Consider the following 26,390-nt stretch of genomic DNA (forward strand, 5'->3'; position numbering starts at 1 on the left):
ATGTAGAATACAGAATTTTCTCCAACGCAAATCTGGCAGGAGCGGGTGATTTGAACTTTGCTGCTAAAAAAAAACACTGCGGGGTCGGGATGTAGTCTAGTGACAAGATGGAAATCAATGACGTGGAAAAGAACCTCAAACAAGGTCTTTACAAAACAAAGACAAAGCAAGGCAAGTCAGAAACTGAGTTTAGTGTCTGTGGAGCATCTTGGAAGAGAGATGCAGGGATTGGGACGCAGTCGGTCAGCAACATTCTCTTCCTCCACAGCAATGTAATTGTCAAGTGATTCATTTGTTAAATTAATTCGTCTCATTCATTAACATTGTTTATTTCATGTTATTTATTAGTGTTATTTGAGCCGCTCACAGCTACTCTCGTTGCTAAAACCTCAATCACATAACTGATGCATGCGCGAAAGGCGAAATAGCTTGTGCAATGATGACAATGATGGATTTGCATCTAACTTTCGGTCAGGTGACCTATGAACTGTCAATTATCCATCAAGCTCCACAATGATTATGTTAACATTAAATCAGATAGATTTGTCCAGGACATATCTCTTGCGGGACGGGAGAACCAAACTAAATCAATGCATCTAGTGTGCGGCATGAAATGAGTTTTGCGGGAGTGGATATAAACACTGCAGCAGCGGGCGGGAGCGGGATGAAGAAAACAGTCCCGCACAGGGCTCTACATCAGACTGGAGCGGTAAGTGGTGCTAAAAGAGACTTGTTAGGGTCATTTTCAGCAGGTCAGTGGCATGACTCAGTCTCTCAGAAGTAAGGATGAGCAGAGGTTTAGCAATCTGCAAAATAGCTAGTCTTCAATCTGTAAAACAATTTAATAATACTGTTTCTCAGTGTAAAAGTGCATGTGAGAGAGAGCAGAAATAATTTTTAAGCCCTCTGGCAGCACTGCATTAAAACAGAAATGATTGTGGAAAGGGAATCACTGGATGCGTGCAGGGGCACTTCCAGATCTCATTAAGAAAGCATTCACAAATACAGATTAAGGCTCTATCTTGTAAAGAAGAAAGCTTGTGCGAACATGATCCAAAAACACTTCGCCCCTCTGAGCCAAAGCTCTTTAAAATGGTCTGAGGCAAACTGCAAATCGTGTCCTCCACACTAAACAGGAAAGTTCATCCATCTCCTTACTGCGATCAGCTCAAAGGCCGGTACAGTAATCCCTGGCTATAACACGGTTCACCTTTCACGTCTCGCTGCTTCACGGATTTGCATCGTGCATCGTGTTCTGCATTCTGATTGGCTAAACTGTCTTCACTTCCTGTGTCAATAACGTTGGTCGCTTAGCAACAATGCTGAGAATGTCCAATGAGCTTCAGCAGCAGCTCAAGAACGGGACCCTTTGATGAATCGTTCATTACAGTTCTCAGATATAATCCATGGTGGCATGTCGTTTTTTTAGAATCTTTTTGCCCAGAAGAAAAAAGAGCGACAACAACGACCCATAACTGTGTTCTTCTCTGGAAAAAACACTTCTGCACCACGGGCTTTAGAAGAAAAAGACGCTACAGAGCGAGTCAGGATGCAGCGGCAGTCAGAGGAGCAGTGGAATACGCACCAGTCACAATTTGTCCTACTGTACTTATTGTATTTTTTTTGATAATCCTTTTTCATTTTCTCCCGTTCAAATCCAATTACTCAGGTCGCGGTGGAGTGCTGATCTCCGCAATTTGTATAATAAAAAAAAAAAAAGGTTGCTACTTCACGGATTTCACTTATCACGAGTTCTTTTTGGAACGTAACCCCCACGAGAAACGAGGGGTTACTGTATCTCTGACTGCGTGAGGGTGATCCAGTGCTGAAAGGTATATACCGGTTTTGGAGAAACATAAGCTCCCACCCTCGTGTCTTTTTCAGGGAAGGATTAGCGTCTTTCGGCAAGACAATAGTAAACCGCATACTGCATCCTTTATGAAAGTATGGCTTCATGCTAGAAGAGTCTGGCTGCTGAACTGGCTGGCTTGCAGTCCAGACTTTTGACCTGCTTTGACCTGCACCTTAAAAAAAGAAAAAAGATATGATGAATAGGAGCCAGGACTAATGACAGGTTGAATCCTACGTCAGACGAGAACAACTTTGGTCTCTTAGAACTCCAGCAGTTTTCCTCCAGGGTGCTGCACAGGGATGAACACGTCTTCTCTTAACATTTCAGAGATATGCTGCTACCATCACATTCAAAATTACCACATGCCATCTTATTTTTTCTGTTTAAACATTTGATATGTTTTCTATTTTCTGTTATGAATAAAATATAGGTTTATGAGATTTGCAAGAAAAATGTCATTATTATTTTCGCTGTATTTTACAGTGCAACCCAATTGTGGTTGTACACTGAAACCACAGCAGAGGTTTCTGTAACCCAACTGAGGCTGTAACAAAACATGGTTTGAGTTAGGTGTAAAACCAAAGGGCAAAAATATGAATACTTAAAGGGGACCTATTATGAAAAACACATTTTTTCTTGCTCTAACATATATAAAGGGGTCTCCACTCAGCCTGCCAACTCAGAGAAGGAGGAAAGTAACCAAATTCTGCAGTGTCTGTACAGCCGGCCGGATGAGCCGTCCAGTGTCATGTGACTTCTACGAGCCGTTCAGATTCTGCTCACGTCGTTACGTAGCGACAGGAGCGATTTGCATTGGTTGGCCTCCGATGCGTGAAACCACGCCCACAACTAACTCCGCCGGCCGGAGCTTCCGCCATTTTTTCGTAGCGGTGTATCATGTCATTCAGGCAGCCAATCAGCACAGAGCCTCATTATCATAGCCTCCCCGCCCACTCAGAATCCTGCATAGATAATGAGGTTAGAGAATGAGATGATAAAGACATGGCTCAGAGGCTGAATTTCTAATTTATTTAGCAAAAAAAAATCAAAAGCTTGTTTTTAAGAAATTCAAGACCTGTTTAAAATAGGTATTAGATGCCATAATAGGTCCTCTTTAATAAAAAAAAAAAACAAAAAAAAAAAAACTAATGGCATGTCTGAGTGAAAACAACTAGGCTCCCATTTGCACACAAGATGTGAAAGTTTGGAGGTAAAATTTTATGAGTTTTTGACTTCAAACATCAAATCTTTCACAGCTCAGCAGTGATGATTTCCGTGTTGTTTGCCCATGATTTGAACCTGCTGAGCTCTCAGCCTCCATTAAAGGATCATGTTCATGATTGCACACAGCAACACTGAAACATACTGAGTGTGCCCTGTGCATCACCAATCCCATCTGAGTCTTTTTTTAAAACATTTTTTTATGCATGCTTGTTTCCTATCGGCTAGAGAGCCTGATGTAACATGATAAGTGCAGCAGGGACACAGTGATTTGGTTATTTTCTCTATTAGCTTGAATTCTTTAATGAAAACACCATCTGCTGTTCTTTCTGTGATACCAGTTGCCATGATCACTCTGTATCATGTAGCGTGTGCCGTGATGTGGCTTAGAAGGCTGAACATGAGAACACAAGGTGTAAGGTCAGCAGCTCAAGCCTGACTCTCATCTAAATGCTAGCTCCGATACGAGGCGTAGTGGCCCACACTTTGACCGCATACAGATGCTTGGCTGTGTTGATCCTGGTGATCAAACACTGACGGCGGAGGGGAATTACATTCAGGCTCTGGTACCGTTGAGGGAGTTTCCAAAACTGGAGCCATCAGTTTTACGAGTTTTGAGAATTTCTAGATATTTCAAATAAGGTATAGATAAGTCCCAGATGTGAAAGTTTTTACTAGGGCTGTCAAACAATTAATTTTTTAAATCGCGATTAATCGCATCTTGTCCATACTTAACTCGCGATTAATCGCGCATTTATTCACGCATTTTTTGCTGTTCTAAATTATCTTATGGTATTTTTTAAATGTTTTTAATACTGTTAACAACATGAGAAAGGGCAAATATGCTTGCTTTATGCCAGTGTTTCTTCAACTTTCCACAAAATAAGCTTTTGACCTGACATTCCTTCATAAATACAAACACAATGTGCTGCGTCGCTGCGGCCAGTTAGGACAGTCCAATAGAAAATAAAGCAATGGAATTGATTTTGTCGCTGACGCTCGCTCGCACCGCATGCGCATGCGTAAAAACACAGGAAGTGAAGAAGCGGGAAGACTATTTAGCCAATTAGAATGCAGAACACGATGCACAATGCAAATCCGCGAAGCAGCGAGACGTGAAAGGTGAACCGCGTTATAACGAGGGATTACTGTATAGGTGTGGTTGGTTTGCATGAGCGCAAGTTTAGTTCAAATCAATCCAATTTACTTGTGCAATGGCAGATCACAGCATAACATACCTTAAGGTACTTTACATAGAAATTGAACAGATTAGTTGCAGTCCAATAAATGCAGCTCATCAGTGTTATAATCCAGCTCTATTTGATTTACATTCTGTTGAGTTTGTTTTAGCCGCTGAAAACATGTGATCATTACACTTTGATTCCTATTCATATAAAATTTGATAAAAGCAGTCTCGCTAAGGAACCAAAGTCTAAAAAACCTGTCAAAAAAACGTTCTCCCCAAATATTTGTTTCATTTTTTTACGTTAAAACACGGAGCCTAATTCATTGGAAACAAGTCAGAAAACTCGGAAAAATAAAATGTAGCAATTTTGAAATGTAACTGGAAATCGTCGGGGCTTCTGATAGGTAGAATTTGTCACGTCAGTATGAGGCTTTGTAAATCTGAGGGAATCCATTATTTAAGAATAGAGGGGTTTGCTGTTGCATTGCATCATTGTCTTCCCTTCTAATTAGACTTTAAACTGTCAAAGTTGAGCGTATGCGGGAAAAGCCTTCACGGAGAATCTCAGTTGTGATTCGGGTTGTCTGAACTGGGTAAGGGGGAAACCTTTGATCCAGTCATTAAACTCGTGGAGCTTGTCTGTCTCGGTCTCAGGCACCGTCAGATGGGATTTAGAGGTTTCCCTGTGACGACGGCTAAATATTACAGTCAGAAAAATGCTTCAGAATAGAGCATGTCAATGAGAAGCATGTGTGTTTTTCATTAACCACGTCAGGTATAAAGAATGTTGCCGTCTTCCACGCCTCAAGTCTCTCCCCTATTTTGACCACTTCTTCCCTAAACATTTGTTTCCCTCATTTCATGCTGGCAAACATTTTTACAGGGTAATGCTGACATTTGATGAAAATGCATAGAGCTTAAAAAAAATCTATGGAAAATACTCAATTTTTCTGTAGCACGGAAATTGAAATGTAGAAGCAGTGTGAATGAAAATGCTTTCGGCATTAGTGGAAAGCCTTGTCTCAGTTTCCTGTAAGTATAAAATATGGCCAGCACTAATTAGTTTAGCTCAGTTCTTGGATGTTAGCAATCAAGGATAATGCATCATGAGCCCTATTAGAGCCTTTTGTTGTGTTTTCCAGCTTATGAAAAGAATTTGAACACACACTAAAAAGGTTGTTAATGTTTGTTTAAGTTATTTTCAAACTGTAATTTAGCCAGTAGCATTTGAGCTTTGAAAGCAAAACATAAAGTTTGGGGCTTTGATGTCCCTTGAAAAGACTGAAGGCACCATGTGTTACTCTAAAATCTGAATATACTTTTCTGCTTTAATGCTGTCATCACAGAAGTGTTAATGTACTTTGCCAGAGGCACTGATGTAACCAAATAACTTCACACGGTGTAGCTTTTGGCTTTGTTGCTAACAACAGTGTGGATGGTCCTTTGTGTCTTTGGTTCAGACTCCATGTAGTCTTAAAAGAACAATCTGAAAAACTGATTTCGTCCGAACACAATGCAGATTTCAAAGGTGACAAAATAAACAACTCCAAGATCATCTCATTTACATTATCTTACATCTTACAATACATTTATAAAATAAAATTCAACAACCTTATATGCAAATATATTCAAGGAACCTTATTCTCATTTTGGCACACTACTCAGTAATGGGATTTCATATGGTACAATAATAACTTTGATCTGTCAGTAAGTGTTTCTGCTAACCGGCTTGTACTTATTATGGAAAATAAATGGAAGCAGTATTTATTTTAAATATCATAAGATCATATTATAAGAACAGATTAGTAAATGCAATTCATTAAAATGTGTGTGCATATCCCCCATGCATCGCTGCTATGCAGAAGCATAAATCAGCCTTAAGGCAGACCCTGAACAGCGACCTGAATGGGAAGTCTCAACGCTTATGCCCTATCAGTAATAAGGTACCCCACTGGGCTTGTAAACTGGCCACAGGAAGAAATGGAAGCCGGTAAAATCAAAACAAGGAATTGACGCGTAGAAGACTTCATCCCAAGTCCAATACCGTGAGACTCTGCACGAAGTGGAAAGAGGGAGGCTGTGGATAAGTGAGCATCAAGGCTACCATCCAGGATGAAACAACAAAGATCCAGGAATACATCAAGGAGGTGGCCCTGAAGTTTAAGCTGCTAAGTCAATGTCTCAGACACCAAAAGTCCAGTGCAGAATACGATGTGGAGGAGGGACCGTCATGTAGAGAGAGGCCCCTAAGCCCCTTTCACATAGAACATGCAAAGCTCAGACAGCCGCCGGCTTTCCCATTCATTGTGTATGTGCTACTGCGATGATATATGTGCTGCTTGGTCTGTGGCTTGTGTTCGATATCAAGTTAAAAATGAGAGTAAGAGAAGCTTCAAGCGGCAACGCTTTTTTTTTTTTTGTTTGTTTGTCTCGGGGCTGCTGAAAAGTCAGCTGGAGCCGCGAGCAGCTATGAAGTGACAGAGCTCCTGGTGGATCTGGTCGTTCCTTATCGCCCGTCTAGATCCCTTTTTAATTCTCTCCTCAGCCACCAGGTTTATGAACATCTGCACCTCAGAGTTGGATCACCAAACAGACTTTTGTGCTGCTGTTGCTGGTCGAATAAAATGAACAATAAGCCACCGTCAGAGTCGCTCTTTCTCTGATTTCCGCCTCCTGACTCAGACGTCTGACTCCAACCCCCCGACCAATCGGTGGCCTCTAGTGAGATGATGTCAGATACAGCCGACTCAGCCGCTTAGACCCCTGGTGGAAAAGCGCAAAATCGAGGCGAGTCGTGTCGAGTCGGGCTGAGTGGGTACTAGTGGAAAAGCTCCAATCGAGAAGATCCAGGGGCGGATCTACACGGGGGCATTAGCAAATCTTATACTGTTGGAAAGCCTGTTTATTTCCCTTCTACATGGTGCCACAATTGTAAGGAACATGCATTTATGGGATGAGCAGCTGATCGTGTGGGTTACAGCCATAGGAAATTTGCCAAATCTTCTCTGCCAATGGTAAGCAGCATTGACTCTTGTTTGGTGTTTGATGGATTTCATGATGGAAGTTTGAAGAAACAACACATATTGACAATTTAGCAATTTATCCATTTGACAAACAGGAGGAGTCTCTGTATTGTGTGGAAGAACTAGACTGTGGAGATATGGGATTTGCCACTGGATGCTGAATCTCATCTCGATATCTTTACTTTGAGATTGCCCCCAATGATGACGAGCCTGTTGGCTTCATCGCACCGGGACCTTCAGCATGTGCTGGGGCGGTTTGAGGCCGAGTGCAATGCGGCAGGGATGAGAATCAGCACCTCCAAAACCGAGGCCATGGTTCTCCACCGGGAAAGGGTGGCGTTCTTTCTCCGGGTGGGTGGAAGAGTTCAAGTATCTCGGGGTCTTGTTCACAAGTGAGGGAAAGATGGAGCGTGAGATTGACAGACGGATCGGTGCAGCGTCCGCAGTTATGCGGTCGATGTACTGGACCGTTGTGGTGAAGAAAGAGCTGAGTCGAAAGGCGAAGCTCTCGATTTACCGGTCAATCTACGCCCCTACCCTCACCTATGGTCATGAACTTTGGGTAATGACCGAAAGGATAAGATCGCAGATACAAGCGGCCGAGATGAGTTTCCTCCGCAGGGTGGCTGGACGCTCCCTTAGAAATAGGGTGAGGAGTTTGGTCACCCGGGAGGAACTCGGAGGAGCTGCTCCTTCACATTGAGAGGAGTCAGCTGAGGTGGCTTGGGCATCTGTATAGGATGCCTCGGACTCCCCTCGGAAGAGCTGGAGGAAGTGTCTGGGGTGAAGGAAGTCTGGTCATCTCTGTTGAGACTGCTGCCCCCGTGACCCGGTTCCGGATAAGCGGTGGAAAATGGATGGATGGATGGATGGATGGATGGATGGATGGATGGATGGATGGATGGATGGATGGATGGATGGATGGATGGATGGATGGATGGATGGATGGATGGATGGATGGATTGATGGATGGATGGATGGATGAATGGATGGATGACGAGCCTCCTTTTTTCCAGTGAGGGAGATGCCGCCCCACACCATCACACTGCCTCCACCAAAAGATGTTACACTATCTGTCATGTTCCAACACTTTGTTTTCCAAGGCTCCTGTGAAGGAATCATGCTGTGGGCCCTTAATGAGTAATCTGCTTACCTGTTATCTCCTCTATTTAAGCAGCTCACTTACCTGTCTTCAGTTCCAGATCGTCAGAGTTTCCACAGTTTGTTCCAGCTGTTGTGAGTTCCTTGCGGTCTGCTTCCCTGTGTATGACCTGGTTTTCGTTGTTGGATTATTCTCAGCCATAGCCTTCTGGGTATAACTGTGTGCATCCCTGAGCTTCCCCAGTTTTCAACAAAGGACTGGTTACAGGATTAAGAGTTGGATTTCCCTTGTCTGGCTTATTTTTGAGTTCCTGCTTATTCCCCATTTCCCAAGGACTGTTAATACGGACGGATTTTTGCTTACTGGATTTACAAGTCTGACTTTCTTCTCTCTCAGAATCATTACTTTATCGATGCAGCTATCAGAATAGCGTTCTCCGTGTGTTCTCCACCCTACGATGACCCTACGATCAGTGTTGTGCAAGTTCATACTAGTTCAGACTTCAGTTCACAGAGTCTCTCTCCTCTTCATTCTGGAGGATGGCTCTGGGGTTTCCAAAATACTTTCAAATGAGATTTTTCTGACCAAAGGGCAGTTTTTCATTTTGCCCTAGACAATTTGTGTGCTTTTGCCTATGGCTATATTTATGTATCATGTTCAAATAAGCCTTCTTCTCGGCATAACAGTGCTGTAAGCTGCGTTTGTGGATCGTACAGGCAACTGTGTACTTTACCACTGACGTGCAGAAGTGTCTTTGAGCTTAATTAAATGCAGTTCTGAGTGTCCGAAACATTGCAGGCGTACAATCTTGATTTTTAACCTTGTCCAATCTGTACAGAGATTTCCTCAGATTCTTAGACTCTTTCGATGATTTTAAATACAGCTGATGATGAGAAAATAAAGTCTTTACAATTTTACCCTGATAGACGTTATTCTTAAAAAGAATTTCATACTTTTGAAGATAGTTTTTGTGCATACTGGGGAACCTCAGCCCGTTTATCTTCTGAAATCTGTATTTGTACACGCATCACTGACGTGTTCCCAGCTGCCTTAAGGAGCTGAAAACATCTTCACCAGGTGTTTTTAGTGCTTGTTTGTTTTTTTTGTTTTTGTTTTTTCTGTACTATTTACTTTTGTGTGCGTGCGCGTGCGTGTGTGTGTGTGTGTGTGTGTGTGTGTGTGTGTGTGTGTGTGTGTGTGTGTGTGTGTGTGTGTGTGTGTGTGTGTGTGTGTGTGTGTGTGTGTGTGAATAAAATGTAGATTTATGAGATTTGTAGATCATCACATTCCTTTATACATAACTTACACACCGACACACATACACACGTATATATACTGTGTGTATATATATATATATATATATATATATTAGGGCTGTCAAACGATTAATTTTTTTTAATCGTGATTAATCCATGTTGTCCATAGTTAACTTGCGATTAATCGCATATTAATCGCACGTTTATTCACACATTTTTTGCTGTTCTAAATTACCTTAGGTATTTTTTTAATGTTTTTAATACTGTTAACAACATGAGAAAGGGCAACTATACTTGCTTCGTACCAATGTTTATTCAACTTTCCACAAAAAAAAGCTTTTGACCTGAATGTAGCATTCCTTCATAAATACAAACACAATTTAGTCCCCAACTTTACACTTGTAAAGACTCACTTAAGATTCCTTGTTTTTTTTAAGCAGCTCAATGTAAAACAATGAACCATATGCATCACAAACATTGTACAAGAAGTGCATTGGCCAGTTAAATTTTCCATGTAATTATGTCTAACCTCATATGAAGGAAAATAAAAGGTTAAAAAAATATCCCAAACTGCTTTTGCAAGCTGCTATCCAGCGTTGTCTGCTTTTGACGAGGGGGGGGGGGGGTGAGCTCTCTGCATCGGTCGTGTGTTTGGCTGCAAATGGTATTTGAGACTCGACGTACTTGGATGGTAATTCATTTCAAATCGACATGCAAATAACTTTATTCTTGTCCAGCGAACCATCTGGCATCTTTTTGAAAGTGAACTTGCTGTTAAAAAGTCCCTTTTCATTCTCCATCTTTCCTCGCTTTTCAAAAAAGTTCACACAGTAGTCCACCATACTTTTCCTCAAGCTACAGGTGCTGTCGACCACCACAAATTATATAATGCGCGTTTTTTGTTTTTTGTTTATCCTGCGCATTAATCGTACATTAAAAAAGTTTTCGGCGTTAAGAGGAGGTTAAGTAACTTTGACAGCCGTAATATACACATATCTCAATGGGTGATCATTGTTAGCGTGCCAACAGGTTCTGCTCAAGTCTGTTAATGACAGTCGTTTGTTGGGGGTATGGGGGTTCCTCCTGCCATTACAGACGCATACAAACCCTTAGGGGTGTTTAGTTATTCTGAAGCTCCCTGTGTTTCTCAGAAGCACTAAAATTGTAAGACTTTACAGTGGTTTAAATACAGCATATTATCCAAAAAAAGAGGGATGAAGTATTTATGAGGCAGTAAGATTATAGTCATGGCAGATTCCAGGCTGAACCAATGTGTATTTTACCAACTTGAAACTAAATCCTTCATCCAGTATATGGAGAACCCAGTATTTAGGAATATTCATTGTTCCTGAACATCCTGGTTTCACACTGAGCCAACAGTTTTTCTCAACACGCCTATAATTGATCAGTAAATGTACACTTTTAATGGAATGTAGGTCTGTTTACAGGATGCAGATTTTTTTTTTAAAAGCCATGCATAAGGAGTTTCCGTGTTGTTGAGGTGTGCATATATGTTTTTAACGTATTATATGGACATTATGGTCTGTTTGTTGTTTTTCCAGCATTTTATCTTCATATTTATTCCAGCCAAATACTTGAGGCTTCTACCTTCCTGCCTATGTCCTGATTAAAGCCGCACAAACTACTGTATGGATGAGCCCACTTTCAGACCTTCCCCAGCTGTTGTCTGGATGTTAAATGCTCTCTGGGGTAAAAGGCAGTAAAACCAAGCACAGTTTCCCATAATGCTTTTCAAGCCAGCTGTTTTTTTCCAGTGCAGTGGATTTATGAAAGCGGTAATGCCTTTTACATTTTCTGTTTTTGTTTTTTTTTTTGGAGTTCATTGACAGTGAGTTGTTGTGACAGCATGTGAAGTTACATAATGCAAATCTTAGAAGTTACTTCTTCTTAATAGTTTACATTTTCAATGAAAGGTATGTTTATTTGTTTGGATCAAATGAATGTTGTGATGCTTCCTGTGAATCGATCAGATTAAACCTGTTGAAACTCGTGTGTGTGGATTATGATGACAGCTGCAGCATCCCACGGAAAGCTTTGCAGCTCAGTTTCTTGTGTTTTCTAAAATGAGATCCTTATATAAATGGCCTGGAATATTTAACCATCTGAACATTTTTGTAATGTCTTAGATTACTGTTTCCTCTTATTGTGGAATTTCTTCAAGAATCTAATAGATCACACTCCGCCCCGCTTTTTTTTGTTGTTTCACTTTCTTTTAACACTGCTTTTGAGGTTAACAATTGTATTCTTCTATTATCATTCCTTATATTTGCAGATCACTTACAGCTCGATGGCAGGTTTTTAGTCTCATCTTTACCCATAATATTTTGAGCTCCGTAGAGGATACTTCAGGATAATTGGGCTTCTGCACTCACAGTCTACTGTCTATAACATTCAGTGCCACGAAAGCTGCCTGCGGTGTCTTATTCTTTTGAACGACAGACAGACACTCTGGGTGTTATCCCTCTGTCCCTACAGTCCGGAGCAATTTTACAAAACACGTACTACATACAGGACTACGGCATATTAAGTTTGCCGACGTATGTAGTATGAGCAACTGCAATACGCAGGTGGTGTATGTCTCACAGAAATATTTCCAGTAGGGAAGTAACCAGTCTGCCCATAATTTATCCCATAATGCAATGGGCCACTACAGCCAAATCCAGACACAGACGTTACGAGTGTCTGCTTTCCGAGACTGGAGCCATGGGGCAGACATCTCATACAAAAGTTGTCTTTTTTTGCGGCTCTAGTGGTCTTTATTGAAAGCTGCTCAACCGGAAATCTGGGGCAGAGAGAGGGGTTAATACCAGTGGCGTAGCCACGGGTGTGCCAGGGTGTGCCGGTGCCACCCATAGAGACAGCTGGCACACCCAAAAATTTGATGCATTTTTTTTGTTATAGTTTTACTAACATGTTGTATTCTAAATTTAGGCTATAGAGGGAATGCGCATGACGTCACAGATGCAACTTCACAGCGGGTTACGTCCACTGAGCGGCAGAAAGACTTAGTGGCAGAAAGACTGAGTGGCAGCGTAAACTTTCAGTTTGAGCAACTCGAAAAGATCTAAAATGTTTTACAGACTGCCGAAAAATAAGCTTAAGAGAGACAAATGGATCGCTACAATTCAGAGAAACAACTGGATTCCAGGCACCGAAACGTGGATTTGCGGTTCCCATTTTGTATCAGGTAATGTTGGATTTTTGGGTAGCTAACGTTAAACGGTCAAATCATAAAGTTCAGTGTCCTCATCACTTTAATTTCTACAACAAATCCTGCCTTGAAGTAGGACCAAGCGTCAAGACTTTTGTATGCCTTCAAGCTTTGCTTCATGCATTTCCCCAGCGTAGAAATTAAGTACATATAAATATCAGGAAACTGGATTCGTGGTCAAATATTAATGTCCATGGACCACTGGTTCTTGGGGTAACTGTACGGGTCACTGTCAAGTCCAACTGCCTTTAATTTAAGCCCATAATCGGCTGTTATCCCGTCTTCTCCACTAGTTGCAGCCATTTTTGCCACTCAGTGTGAGTAAGGGGGCGTGGAGAAGTGACGTCAATGGATACCCTCTATTAGTATGTAATCATGATTCAAAATATGAAATCTTATTTTCGATTGAAAAAACTTCCGTCAGGCGATGTGTCGCGGCACCTGCGACCGAGCGCATGAGTGTTATATCTCACTATGTTCGCTTCATTGGGCACGTAATGTGTGTGTGTGGTTATGTTTTTGTGTTTAAATTTATTACTTATTAATATATTATATATATTATTATACTTGTTATATATTATTGATTTTATTTGAGAGCACGTCATATGTACTCTCAATCATGGATGTTTTTTATTACTGATGAGAGCAGACACGTGTGGATATGTTTTGTACTGTTAATAATGTTGGATATACCTGTACATGCTTTTGAATGTTTGTAGAGGTGTAAAGTCCAGTTTTGTTGAAAATAAATTTGGCACACCCAGTCTCTGCTGGTGCATACCCAAAGTCTCTTTTGTGGCTACGCCACTGGGCAAGAAGTATCATAGGAAACCTGGACTGCCTGCAGTAGGGGAGAGCCTGAATATGGTCCACCTGCTCAACCCACTGAGCTTTGAGGCACCATGTACCCCCTCTTTTAAGCATGTTTTTCATTTGTTTGTTTATGTGAAAACATAGTTGTCATTTGATCTCAGTACTAGTGTGTTAGAACAACATTACCTTTTCTACAATGACATTTTTTTGACAAAGATTTTGCCAAAAAGGGAAAAATCATGTGAGCAGCAGTAGGTCCCCTGTTACTGGCCCAGGCCCCGCAGGACTGAAGAGTGTAGGAAGCAGCCAAGTGCTGCTAATCGTCAGCGCTTGATGAAGTGATCATCAGTAGATGTGCAGAGATCAATGACAGCTTGCATTTTGAGAGTCTGCTGAAATGCATGTTTGACCAAACACAGCATTTCAGCAGAAACACTGTTTACTTGCTGTCAAACACAATAATGGAAAGGTGGTTATTTGTAGTTTTTTTGCAGCCACAGAGCCTGAGCAGCTGCCAGTTATGGAGTTGATTATGAAGTCATCTGCACACCAGTGATTCTAGATTAATCAGGGCATCTGTCCAATAAAGATCATTAGATCCATGATCTGAAACGCTCTACATCAGAATGGCAGAAAAAGAAAAGAATCCAGGCTTTGGAGGGGCTTGGTCAAAGTCCAGACCGCATCCCAATTAAAATGGTTTGTGTTTGCACATGGGCAAATGCCCCAAAACCAATGACATCAAGCAGTTTTGTAAAGACAAATAGTCCAAAATTCCTCCACAACCATGTGAGATACCGATAATGTCATAGAAGAAACAACCAGACTATGTTATCCCTACTAAAGGTGCTAGAGACAATACCAAAAACAATTGCCAGTTTGGAAAGCGCATGCTGCTCTGCAGTGTACCTTCACCAGCCACATCATTGGATGCACCTGTAGGTTTGAACTTCAGTAGGTCATGTCCATCGAGTTTTTGTCGTCAGTGTTTCTGTAACAAACCTTTTTTTTTACGGGATGGGGATGTTGGCCCCACGCCCCACCCCCAACTTTATTACAGTTTAATTTATCCTTATCTCATTTATGGCAACATTGTTTGGGCAAGTACATATTCATCAAATTTACACAAATTACTCATTACTCAAAAGAAATTTGTAAGAATAGCTACTTCTGCCTCCTATTTGGCCCCATCTGCCCCTTTGTTTAAAAAATTCAATTTATTATCCATCTATGATATTAACATACTCTAATCATGTGCTTTCATTTACAAATGCACTTATCTTGCAAATATGCTTCCAAGTACTTTCAAAGATTTTTTTAAGACCAATTCACAAATTCATAACTATAATACCAGACAATCTGAGGATCTCCATTCTTCATTCAGTCGTACCAATAGCAGTCAGTTCTCCATCAAAGACAGAGGTGCCTCACTCTGGAACTCTCATATACTTATCGCAAAATCTTCACTGTCTATTAATAGTTTTAAACAGAGATTGAAGACCAGCCTTATTGATCAAGCGTCTAGAAGTGCTTCCACTTAATTGTGGACTCACTTCTGCACGTGCACACCGAGAAATTGTCTGTTTATATCCATCTTTTTGGAACGCTGTTTTTTTTTGTTTTTTGTTTTTTGTTCTTGCTATTATTTCAATATAATGTATTTTCTTGGTGAGAACTTTGAATAAGCCCATTTAGGGCTTCCTTTCTCACCTGCACATATTTTCATGCTTTTATGTTCATTTAAACTTTTGTACCGTTTTTTTATGTTGTGCAAATAAACAAATCAAAATAAAAAAAATCAACCTGGGGGACCAGGGACTGCGCTTCGTCTGCCTCCTACCCCTTGACCTGTCCGGTTTGGTTGAACCTGCCAGGGGTATAGACTCCCTCCGGCATAGCTCTCAGGGATACAAACCTTCATCATCTGCAGTCTGAGGCGCATCTTCAGAATCAGGTGGCCAGACAAAATCAGAAACGAGGAACTGCGGCAGAGAGGAAAACAGGAGCCAGTAGAGAAACAAATACTGAGGCGAAAGTGGGGATGGATCGGACACACCCTGAGGAAACCGGCAGCTACTACTACACGCCAGGCCCTGACTTGGAACCCCCAGGGGAAGAGAAAGAGAGCACGGCCCAAAAACAGCTGGAGACGGGACACTGAGGCAGAACTCAAGAGCCATGGAATCAGCTGGGAGGAGGCAGAAAGGACAGCCCAAAACGTTGCTAAATGGAGAAGAGTCGTCGGTGGCCTATGCTCCACTGGGAGCGACAGGCCTAAGTAAGTAAGTAAGGTCATGTCCATAATGTCAGAGGAAAATCGTCAGGCTTGTTTGAGAGGATAGAAAGGCAACATTAACTCAAATAACCACTCGCTACAACGAAAGTAATCATCACCATCTCTGAACACACACTGGACAGCAGCAGAATCCCACACCGTGGTGCCACTCCTGCCAGCTAGGAACAGGAAACTGAGCCTACGAGTCAAACAGGGTCACCAAAATTGAACAATCAAGGATTGGACAACGTTGCGTGGTCTGAAGAGTCTTATGGATCCATCCTGCCTTGTATTCTACCAGCAACTGCTCCATCCTTGTCTCCTGCCACATACGGAGATGCTGCGTTCCCGTAGAGGCCACTTACTGGCGGGGCCTGCTCAACACGCCACCCTGTGTTGATTAATTGATTGATTGATTGATTGATTGATTGATTGATTGATTGATTGATGGATTGATTGATTGATTGATTGATTGATTGATTGATTGATTGATTGATTGATTGATTGATTGATTGATTGATTGATTGATTGATTGATTGATTGATTGATTGATTGATTGATTGATTGATTGATTGATTTTGTACATGTAAAAAGACAACAATTAAAAGAGAAGATGAGAAAACAAAAAGGTGCAAAAAGGAGTAAGAAGTGTAAACTTATTTAATCCTACCCTCATTTATTAACAAGTATTTATAATAACTAACTATAGTATAATTATACTCACACACTTACCTATACACATACACATAGTTGAATATTTCTATATATTTGTACACACATGCCCATATAAATATTTATATAAATATACTTATTTACACCATACTATCTCTATATTAACTCCATCCAAGTGTGTGTGTGTGTGTGTGTGTGTGTGTGTGTGTGTGTGTGTGTGTGTGTGTGTGTGTGTTATATGTATATATAGATAGATATATATAAATATAGATATCTTTTGTTTTTTGTATAGAAATTTAGTTAATTTTGATTATAATGAAAGAGTTTAGGGGGTAGGATTTAATAAGTTTTTACTTCTTCCTACTCCTTTTCGAGCATGTTAATTATGATGGATGCATGTTTTTATTTATATTTTTGTTTATTTTGTTTTCTTATTTACATGTATTTATTATTATATAATAAATAAATAATTATATTATATTATTGATTATTATTGTTTTTTTTTATATTCACTACTGTTTCATGTTCGAAATAAAATTTCAATTCAGTTCAAAATTCAATTCAAACCCCACCATCAACAGAGTATCATCTAAAAGATTCAGATAATCAGGACTAATCTCCGTGCTCAAAATTGTTTCTATTTATTTCTTTAGATAGTTAGTTATTTGTGAGTGTGAACCAAAGGAAGCCTTGCCAAATACTGATTATTAAATACTGTTTACTTTAACTCCGCAACTAATACTTAGAAAGTTTCTCCGTAAAGGTTTAGGCAGAGGTCACAACACTTAACTGTCACAACAAGCTAAGGCTTAATTAGCACATTGAGAGGATTCCTGTCTGTGTGAACTGTGGCTCCGCCCCCACTTCCTCCTCAGTCACATGGACTCGTGCTGCGGCTTCTGCTGCAGGAAAGTGGGCTGTTTCTGTGTGTTGATGAAGACTGGAAAGGACAAGCAGTCAAGGACACTTAGCTTCCTGGTTTCAGCTTACGCGGCCCAGTTAAAGTTACAGACAGATGTGCACAGTGACTTGGTGGAGAAGCTTGCTGCTGCTGGATCATACCGTCACATTCAAACTGAAGAGGAGACATTGCAGAGGGGCCCTCGGGACTCCATCCTGTAATAGAAACTGCTGTACATACTGTGTGCGCTGCTGTGGCCTTTGTTCCCCTACTGCTGTTGATTTGTTTCCTTTATTAATACTTATAGCCCAAACGGCCTTGTTGAATAAGGAGAAACATTTCCACACTCATGAATTAGAGCATAAAAGCAAAATACTATAACTAAATGAACGTTTTCCGTTCAGTTCACATTATAACGGTGCATGCAAGAGCGGTGCATGATAACAATGACGTTAGCGCCGCCTGTCCTTCTTCTACTCTTTCAATGAAACATAGTCACATTGTGGGTAATGGAGCGTCTGTTTTTGGAGCCTTTGCTCATAGCTTGAAGGAATGAAAGTTGCAGCTCCAGATCTTTTTAGGGCTCTTTTTGCTCAGACAGAAAGAAAACCTTTTTTTTATTATTATTCCTTATTCCATTCATTAGAATAAAAACAAAACAGTTCAATATAATTACAACAAATCTCTTTCCTTGAATGAAAGGGAACAGAAAGAAGACTTAGCTTATTTTATCTGTCCCTTTTTCCTAAGAAATCAAATGTAAAAATGTCAGTGCTAAATCAGTTGTGCAAAGGTCAAAGGAGCAAAAAATAACTTGGTGTTTTGAGGTAAATCTGTGCACTAAACCACCATTTTTGAGGTTTTGTGAACAGATGTTTAATCTTTAGCCACTAGATGGCGCCCTGCACAGAGGAAAATGTGTTGCTACAGCTAGGAGAGCTGTTCAACAACACCTGCACCCTGAAACTTCCACTGAGAAGAAAAACAGAAACAAAAAGCACATCTATTCTGAACTGTTTTTATCAAGCAGAAACATCTGATGACCAGATATTAGTGGTACTTTTGCTAAGAGTTGACGTCTCATAATGACTGACGATGTCCCGGCTCTGTGTGCAGGTTTGTCAGTATCCAGATGTCTGCGGAGGCTCTGAGGATGACATCTAGGCCTTAAACCCCACCAGTATGTCAGGTGAGAATTTCGGTAAGGAGAGGTAAGTCCTGGAGCTGTTCGGAGCGTTATGAAAGGCTGTCCTCATACAGATAAATCAGTGATGGGTTCACATGCACTTACGTCCAAAAGTATCTGGAGAATTAAATTATTTTCAATATTTTTGCAGTTATGATTTCTGAAATTCTCAAAGGCAGAAAATGAAAAACTTTGACGTGTCAACATATAACCATCCATCCATTCTACTTTGGTGAAAATTGTTTGCAGTCCATCACAATCTGAAGACTGGAGCCAGTGGACTGGTCTTCCCTGCAGCCACCGTCACTTGCCGCTAAGTCGTGGGCCTTTCCCAGTCCAGTTCTGTCTTCAGTACCTGAAAGCATTTTTCTTTAGGCTCCTTAGACCTTATACTGGTAGCTCCCGTCAAAGCCCTGCCATATATCCTGGTAGTTGTATTTGTTGGTGTGTGAAGGCGAAGGTTCAGCTACTGAGTCATTGTCCAAATACCGAACTGCAGGTAACATCTAAAGCGGTACTTACAGTCTAAAAGTAAAACAATCCCCGATGATCCTGAAAGGATTCCACCGTAGCAGGAGCATCATTAGTCTTTTCTCCTTTAATGGTGGGTCGGCAGATGTGTAAGGAAGACAGTGGTGGACACGTCTAAGACCACCAGACACAATCTAGCTACCAAAGTTCTGACGTCAAAGCGCACGAGACATCATTTACTTTTTCTTTTCTTGTTTGGATATGAAAACCTCCTTGTGCACATGAACAGTGACTGGTCAACTCTATGATTGACGGTCGTCGCGCGGAGAAAACCAGGACTGTGATGTCATCAGTGACTCACAGCACAAGTTTAATATTTCATTTATGGGTCTCAGGTTGAGAAACGTTTAGTCACTTCTCTGAATGAACCACCTCCTCTGACTTTACTGTGACCTTTAGGTGAAGTGTGTCATTTCTTTTCTTTTTATCCTAGCCGAGTGTGACGAACAAACTTGTTCTTATGAAAGGGTTACTGTGTTATTTTTAGATTGTCTTGGACAGGAGACTTCAGCTTCATGGAAAAAAGTTTCACTTTTTTTTAATTGGAACCTTCTTAACTCCTTTTTGCAGCACATCTCGACACATATCAACATACTAGCTTAATATGTACAATGAAAACTGAAACTGGAAACTGAAAAGATGGCTCTCTGCGTACTCCCACCAGAGATGATTCTAGCTAGCAGCTAGGATCCTGATGAGAGTGCGGAAACACGACCATATCACCCCCATTCTTCACCCACTCCACTGGCTTCGTGTCTCCACCAGGATTGAATATAAGGTCTCCCTCCTCACTCACCAGAGTGTCCAGGGAAATGCTCCCCCCTAACTCCAAGTACTACTCCTCCCACAACCCACTACACGCTCCCTCCACTCTTTTCACGCTAACCACCTTCATGTTCCCAGGACCAGACTCTGCACCCATGGGTGACAGGGCCTTTAATGTCGCTGCCCCACGTCTTTGGAATGCCCTCCCTGACAACCTAAGGGCACAAACTACGGACAATTTTAAAAGAGGACTAAAAACCTTTCTTTTTAGCAAAGCATTTTATCCCTAAACAATGCTGTTGTTTTTTTCCCTAGTTGCTGTTTTTAATTGTTTTATTCTCTTTTCTGCCATGTCTTGACTTTTTATCCCCTTTATCTATTATCTTGATTTTATTATTTCTGTTTCCTATTAATCATCAAATTGTAGCACTTTGAGATTTTCAGCAATGTAAAGTCCATTATCAATAAAATGTATTATTATTATTATTATTATTATTATTATTATTATTATTATTATTATTATTATTATTATTATTATTATTATTATTATGCTTAGGGTAAATTGGTGGCCAGGTGTGTTCACCTTCTTTAAGCTTTTGATTTGACATTGAAAGCCTTCTAGCCTCAAACTGCCACTCTCCTCTTCTCTCCTCTTTCACTGAGCCACAAGCTTTTTTTAAAGTGCCTCTTCTCATCTGTTTTAGAGCCAGCAGAAAAATGCTCCCCCCGCTGGAAAGATGAAGCTGCTCAGAATGGTAATGTCCACCTCCCTCTCACTGCTTTGTGTTTCCTCCTCTCCGCCTGTCTGGGTGAGCTCTAATCAGCAGAGCTCAAATGAAACATCAAACTTTTCAAATCCTGACCCAGTCCTCCAGTGTTTGAGCACACGTTCCACATCTTGCCTTAAATCTTGTTTTGGATCTGATGGGGGTGGTTTGTTTGTTAGTCATTTGGAGACTTTGGAAATGTAGTAGTTCAACTTCTTTTCAGTGAACATTTTATTGATTGTGATGTTTAATCACCAGGGCACCTCTCTTTACCACCTCCTTTTGTTCCTAGGACTGATGCTGTCGTCACAGACTATTATATTTGGGTTTATTCCTGCTGCTGATTTATTGCAAAATACTCTGATAAAATATCGATTTACTGAACTTCGCTATAAGCCAACTTCTGACATTATGAATCTTTACAATACTTGAAACCTCTGGCAACCTGCGGATGTTTGATCAGCCACTGCTGGCCGTCTGCATGCCCCCGGCTCCTAGCACACCCTACTGCAAAACACCATGTGGGCCTCCCAGCAGTATTGGTTGCAGTTAGGTCACTACTTTTTGCAGGCCATTTTTTTCATAAATGGTTGTGGTTTTTTGTAGACTTGTGAGTCGGTTTTCTCCGACTGGGAAACACATTTGGCCCTGGTGCTGGTGTGATTCTTTGACCGTCTCGGGGTCGGATGACAGCAGCCCACACAACTTTTGAATGTGAAAGATCCTCGTGTTCGTTTGTCTGGTGCACCATAAGAAAACCAGGGAAAATAATCAAAGACAATACAAGCTTTTATTAAATCATGCACAATGTTTTCCAGCCGCAGGTACACTTTTCTCAAACCACATAGGTAGGAGAGAAATGCACACTGTTGTCATCAATCCAGTCATATTTATAATGAAAAAGGGAGGTGTTTTGTACATTGTAGGAGCCGATGTTGAACCTTATCTGTTGAACCTTATCGGGGAGGCCAACTGCAGTGAAAGAAACTTAAACGTGTCACACTTTCAGCCATATATTTTCTGTTGTCTATCTCTAATCTGACATGCCAACCCAACAAAGACCTAGACCACCAAAACTCAGAGAAATACAGGAGGAGAACCATCAATCTTAAACAGCCGTTCCTCTTCACCGTCCTCACTTAGCTAATCAGTCTGATCATAAAAACAGGAGGTAGTCCTGCACTGAGAGCAACCATCAGTGTACAATCTTATATAGAAAACCCCTCATACCTTTAACAATTTCATAAAATCCTAACAAATGTCTCTTAGGTTTGAGCTTGAGGCCTCCTTCTCTTGAAGACTTAGGGTTAAGGTTAGGGTTAGGGTTAGGGTTTTGTCACCCAAACAAACGGATGTGGTGCATCGCCACAGAGGTGGTCTTGAATGTTGAAACCACGGCTGCAGTTGCTCCGTGCTCCTGTGAAACTCTTCTGATGGCTCTGGTGCTGTCTTGCTGGTTCCTGATAATCCCTTCTGGATTTTGGTCACATGGGACGTTGATTTGATAACTTTAAACCCCTTGATGCCTGACGACACCTCTCCCAGACCTCTGCAGCACCCCATGAACCCAAACAATGGATTTATGCAATTAAAAAATAAAAACAATGAATAGAAAAGTAAATGAAAAAATTACCTAACGTATTCACTAAAAAAAATACAAAAAAGATATTTAGAAGAAAATTGTTCAAGACAGAATTGGGAGTGTTTTTATTTTCAATATATAACAATTTGATGCCTTGAAAAAGGTCTATGACCGAAACGTTGGCCAAATAAACAAGTGTACGGTGAGTAGAAGGTGTGCGGGAGTTTTCTTTTTAAATATATAACAATAAAAAAAATAAAAATAAAATTTTCTGTGTATTATTTTAAATTATAGGCATCGAGAGGTGAAGAACTTCTGCTCGTAGGAACCATATTTGTTTAGTTTGATCCTTCCTTTTTTTCTGACAGAAAAAGAAACTTAAAGTTCCTTTTTCAAAGATGCGCCAGAAAACCAGCATCGGTTCTGTTTCTGTATTTTTTTAATTTCATTTTTTTTTTAAGATTTTTTTTTTTTTGTTCTTTGTTTTTAAATAACTTTCACGACACAGCTGTTTGAACAAATATCCTACACATTTTGTGAGAACTTTTTTCTGCCTTCATCCTGACATCTGATTTTCAGTCCAACTGCTACATTTCTTTGGCTAAACGTGTTCTTACAGTGACCTAAAAAGGTCAAGCAAAACGCATAATCAGCTTATTTCTTTTTTTCTTTTTTTATCAAAATATTCCAACAATTTTGGAGACTAACACCGTGTCCTAACTGCATGCGATGCGAGCGAGCGTCAGCGACAAAATCAATTCCAGCGCAATGCAGCGTTTTGAGCTGAACATTTGTCGGACGCCCTGCTTCTATTTTCTTCCTGCCACCCGCGTTGAAAGCACTGTAGGAAACGGTCATGGATGAGGAACGGCTGATCCAGTTAGTTGAAATGAGAAGTTATCTCTATGATTCCTCCTCATTTCACTACAAAAACCTCAATAAAGTGGCAGCTGCTGGAGGGAGATCGTCAGGGAGCTTGATGTCTCTGGTAACAGTGTAGCGCTTCTGACATTGCTAGTAACCGACTTGCTGTTGGCTACATTGTATGTAATTTCCGGTAAAGAAACATCTAAATATCACAATATCAAGCATGTTTTCTGTTTAGAAAGTACAAACGTAGGAAGATTACAAGTACTCACCCATCTTTTACTTTTCTCTTTACTCTTTAACTGTCGTCCAGTCTGATGTTGTCGAGTGCACAGCTGATAAGTACGTGACGTAACAGAACTGCATATTAACGGTTTCAGTGTGGACAGAGAGCGTCCGATGTCACGCAGTGCGACGCGATAGTCGGACGCTCGCATGCAGTTACACGGTGTAACTAGTTTAGCTTCTGTGTAAAGTGCTTCGGGTTGACTTTAGTTGTGAAATAGTGCTATAAAACTAAATCCAAGTGAAGTGAACTATTGACTAGTGGTGTCAAGAGATGAAAAAAATTGAGCAATTAATTAATTAATCTGTATCTGTAATTAATCTCTTTTTTAATCCCACCTAAATATTGCTTAGAAAAGCCCTCAACTTGAGGTGTTTTCCTATAAATTCATTACATTATTATCGCAGATCAAAATATATTGATCTGAATTGATATATTACAAAAAAGTGGCTTTATAAAGTAATTTATTTATTTTTTAACCGATTTGAACAGATGCAGTCCTAGCTGTTTACATACAACTTGGCAGGAACATCCGCTAGCCTCTCGGTCGCAAGACGTGCACATGTGGGGAGTGCTCTCCTCGAGTTCAGTTGCTGTGGCAACATCGTTGCTGCTAACGTTAGCTGTGGCTGCGCTAGCGACCGGGTGCTCTGCGTTGGCTAAATGTGGCTAAACTTGAGCTGCTTCGGTGGTGAGCAAAGTCCTTTCCACAAAGACATTTCACTACCTTTATCAAAGGTGCCGTTGGGGCGTTTTAGAAATGTAAACTCCCCCATTAACTGGACCGACAACTTTCCCATGTTCCTCCATTCTCACCTCTCTTCTCTGCTACCACCTGTCCAGCTACAATGGGAGTCTACAAGCATAGCTAAACACGTCCAAACACAAGGACAGCTAATCAATGTCCACTTCAAGGTGGGACCGACCGTTGTTTTACCCCCCTTTCAAAATTAAGGCAACTCGCCAACAGAAAAAGTAAAGTTAGAGATTTAAAAATAGATTAAGCGATTAAAAAACATAATGCGCTAAATATGCCTGTAAGTAATTAATTAATCAGACTTTAGCACGTGAAAACGTCAAGATCCTATGTGAACACAGCTCTTGTATATCATGAAAAGCCTTCACTAGTGATGTTGCAGGGACTTTCTTGAGTCTGTTGTTTGAGATATGGGACTCTGTGGGAATCAAGGGTGTGTAAATCCAGGTAACTTGGAGGTTTGCGTGTTTTCCACGTCTGCGGACCTGCCGCTTCTCTCTACATGACATCACAACAGTCTGAATCATAGATGCTGGGTCATCCCACATTCACTAACTCTGGCTGCAGAATGTTATACTTCATGCACTTTTTTTTCGCCTCTGTTTTACTTGCATAGCCTGAGTGAAATACTGTTTCTCCTGAATAAGACGCAGAGAATTGGAAATCAAGTCATCCATAAATGTGTCTGCATGATTCTGTACGTTGCCCTTGACAGCAGCTTCTCTCTCGTCTGCTTCAGGAGGGCATGTCGGGAGCAAAAGCTGTGCAAGCTTGGATTTTCAGACTCTGACGCTATTAAAGTGACCAGAGAAAAAAAAAAGGTGTCTTAAAGTGATTCATGCCCTGCATTGTAAAGGGTTGGATAATCTTCTCAAAGTTCAACTTTGAACCTGGGAGCCTTGTGTCTGTTGTTCCCCTGAGCTTACCCTGAACTTTAAGGGCAAAGGTTCAGCTAATGTGGCCTCCTCAGGTAACACAGAGTAGCCGGGGACATCTGGCACAAGCCATTGTATTAATTGAGGGCCCCTGGGTAGAAGAGATTCCTCTCATCCAAAAATTGTTCATGTCCGGCTTTGAACCCCGAGTCGTGAACTTATCAATCAGAGTGGGAATATATTTGTGCAAAAGCCGAGCGGCAGGCCACAGCAGCGAGGCGCCACCGGGTGGAGGTTGTGTACCTGTGTGTGGACAGAGGAAGTGTGTGCTTCATGTTTTTGTTTGGAATACCTGGAACAAGCCGCTGGAGGACTGATATCAAGCTTTCATTTTGAATCAGTGCAGGTGTTTATTCTAAGCAGGACCATGTGAATGACTCATGTGGACATACAACTTTATCAGAATATGTTTTGTAAGAAAAAGATGCAGCTGATATTCAGTCAGTCGGGGTAAGTTCATTCTGATGAAGTCAAAGCTAAAAAAAACTGTAGGCTGTGTTGACCGGAAAGCAGCAACATTTATGTGCACCTATTGTTGTTTTTCATTCATTTTGCTGATGCTTCCAGGACCATTTTCTGAAAAATGCCATCTCTTTTTTATCATTGTTATCATTGTTGTTATTATTATTATTATTATTATTATTATTATTATTATTATTATTATTATTATTATTATTATTATTATTATTATTATTATTATTATTATTATTATTATTATTATTATCATGTTCTGGGTCTCTGGAAAGCGCCTAGAGACAACTTATGTTGTAATAGATGCTATATAAATAAAATTGAATTGAATTGAATTGAATTGAATTGACATTTTATTTCGAACATGAAACAGTAGTGAATACAAAACAAAACAATATTAATCAATAATAAGCAAATGTAAATAAGAAAACAAAATAAACAAAAATATAAATAAAAACATGCATCCATCATAAATTAACATGCTCGAAAAGCAGTAGGAAGAAGTAAAAACTATTATTATTGTTTTTATTTTATTTTTGTATTATTATTTTTTTATATCAAAGGAAGTGCTGTGATTAGATTTTAATCTTGGTCCTCCCTTGCATTTTTTCTGAGCCTTAGATGATGTGATTCTTTTAAAATAACAGACGCCAGCATAAAACAGCACTTAAACAAATAATTCCCAAATGCCCCTTTTATATTTTACTACT

General features: G+C 40.5%; 1 protein-coding gene across 4 annotated transcripts in view; it reads left to right on the forward strand.

The window, feature by feature from the left end:
* Positions 1 to 26,390, forward strand: part of thrb (thyroid hormone receptor beta) — a 156,326-nt gene that overhangs the window by 100,341 nt on the left and 29,595 nt on the right. For 3 of the 4 annotated variants that reach the window (XM_061741182.1, XM_061741179.1, XM_061741184.1), the window contains 2 exons: positions 18,650 to 18,734; positions 20,720 to 20,770. In XM_061741182.1, the coding sequence (XP_061597166.1) occupies positions 18,716 to 18,734; positions 20,720 to 20,770 (70 nt within the window). In that variant the 5' untranslated portion in view covers positions 18,650 to 18,715. The remainder of the gene's footprint in view (positions 1 to 18,649; positions 18,735 to 20,719; positions 20,771 to 26,390) is intronic. The other variant, XM_061741183.1, reaches the window with a different exon arrangement.

The sequence above is a fragment of the Cololabis saira genome, chromosome 15 (assembly GCF_033807715.1).
Source record: "Cololabis saira isolate AMF1-May2022 chromosome 15, fColSai1.1, whole genome shotgun sequence".
Classification (NCBI taxonomy): domain Eukaryota; kingdom Metazoa; phylum Chordata; class Actinopteri; order Beloniformes; family Belonidae; genus Cololabis; species Cololabis saira.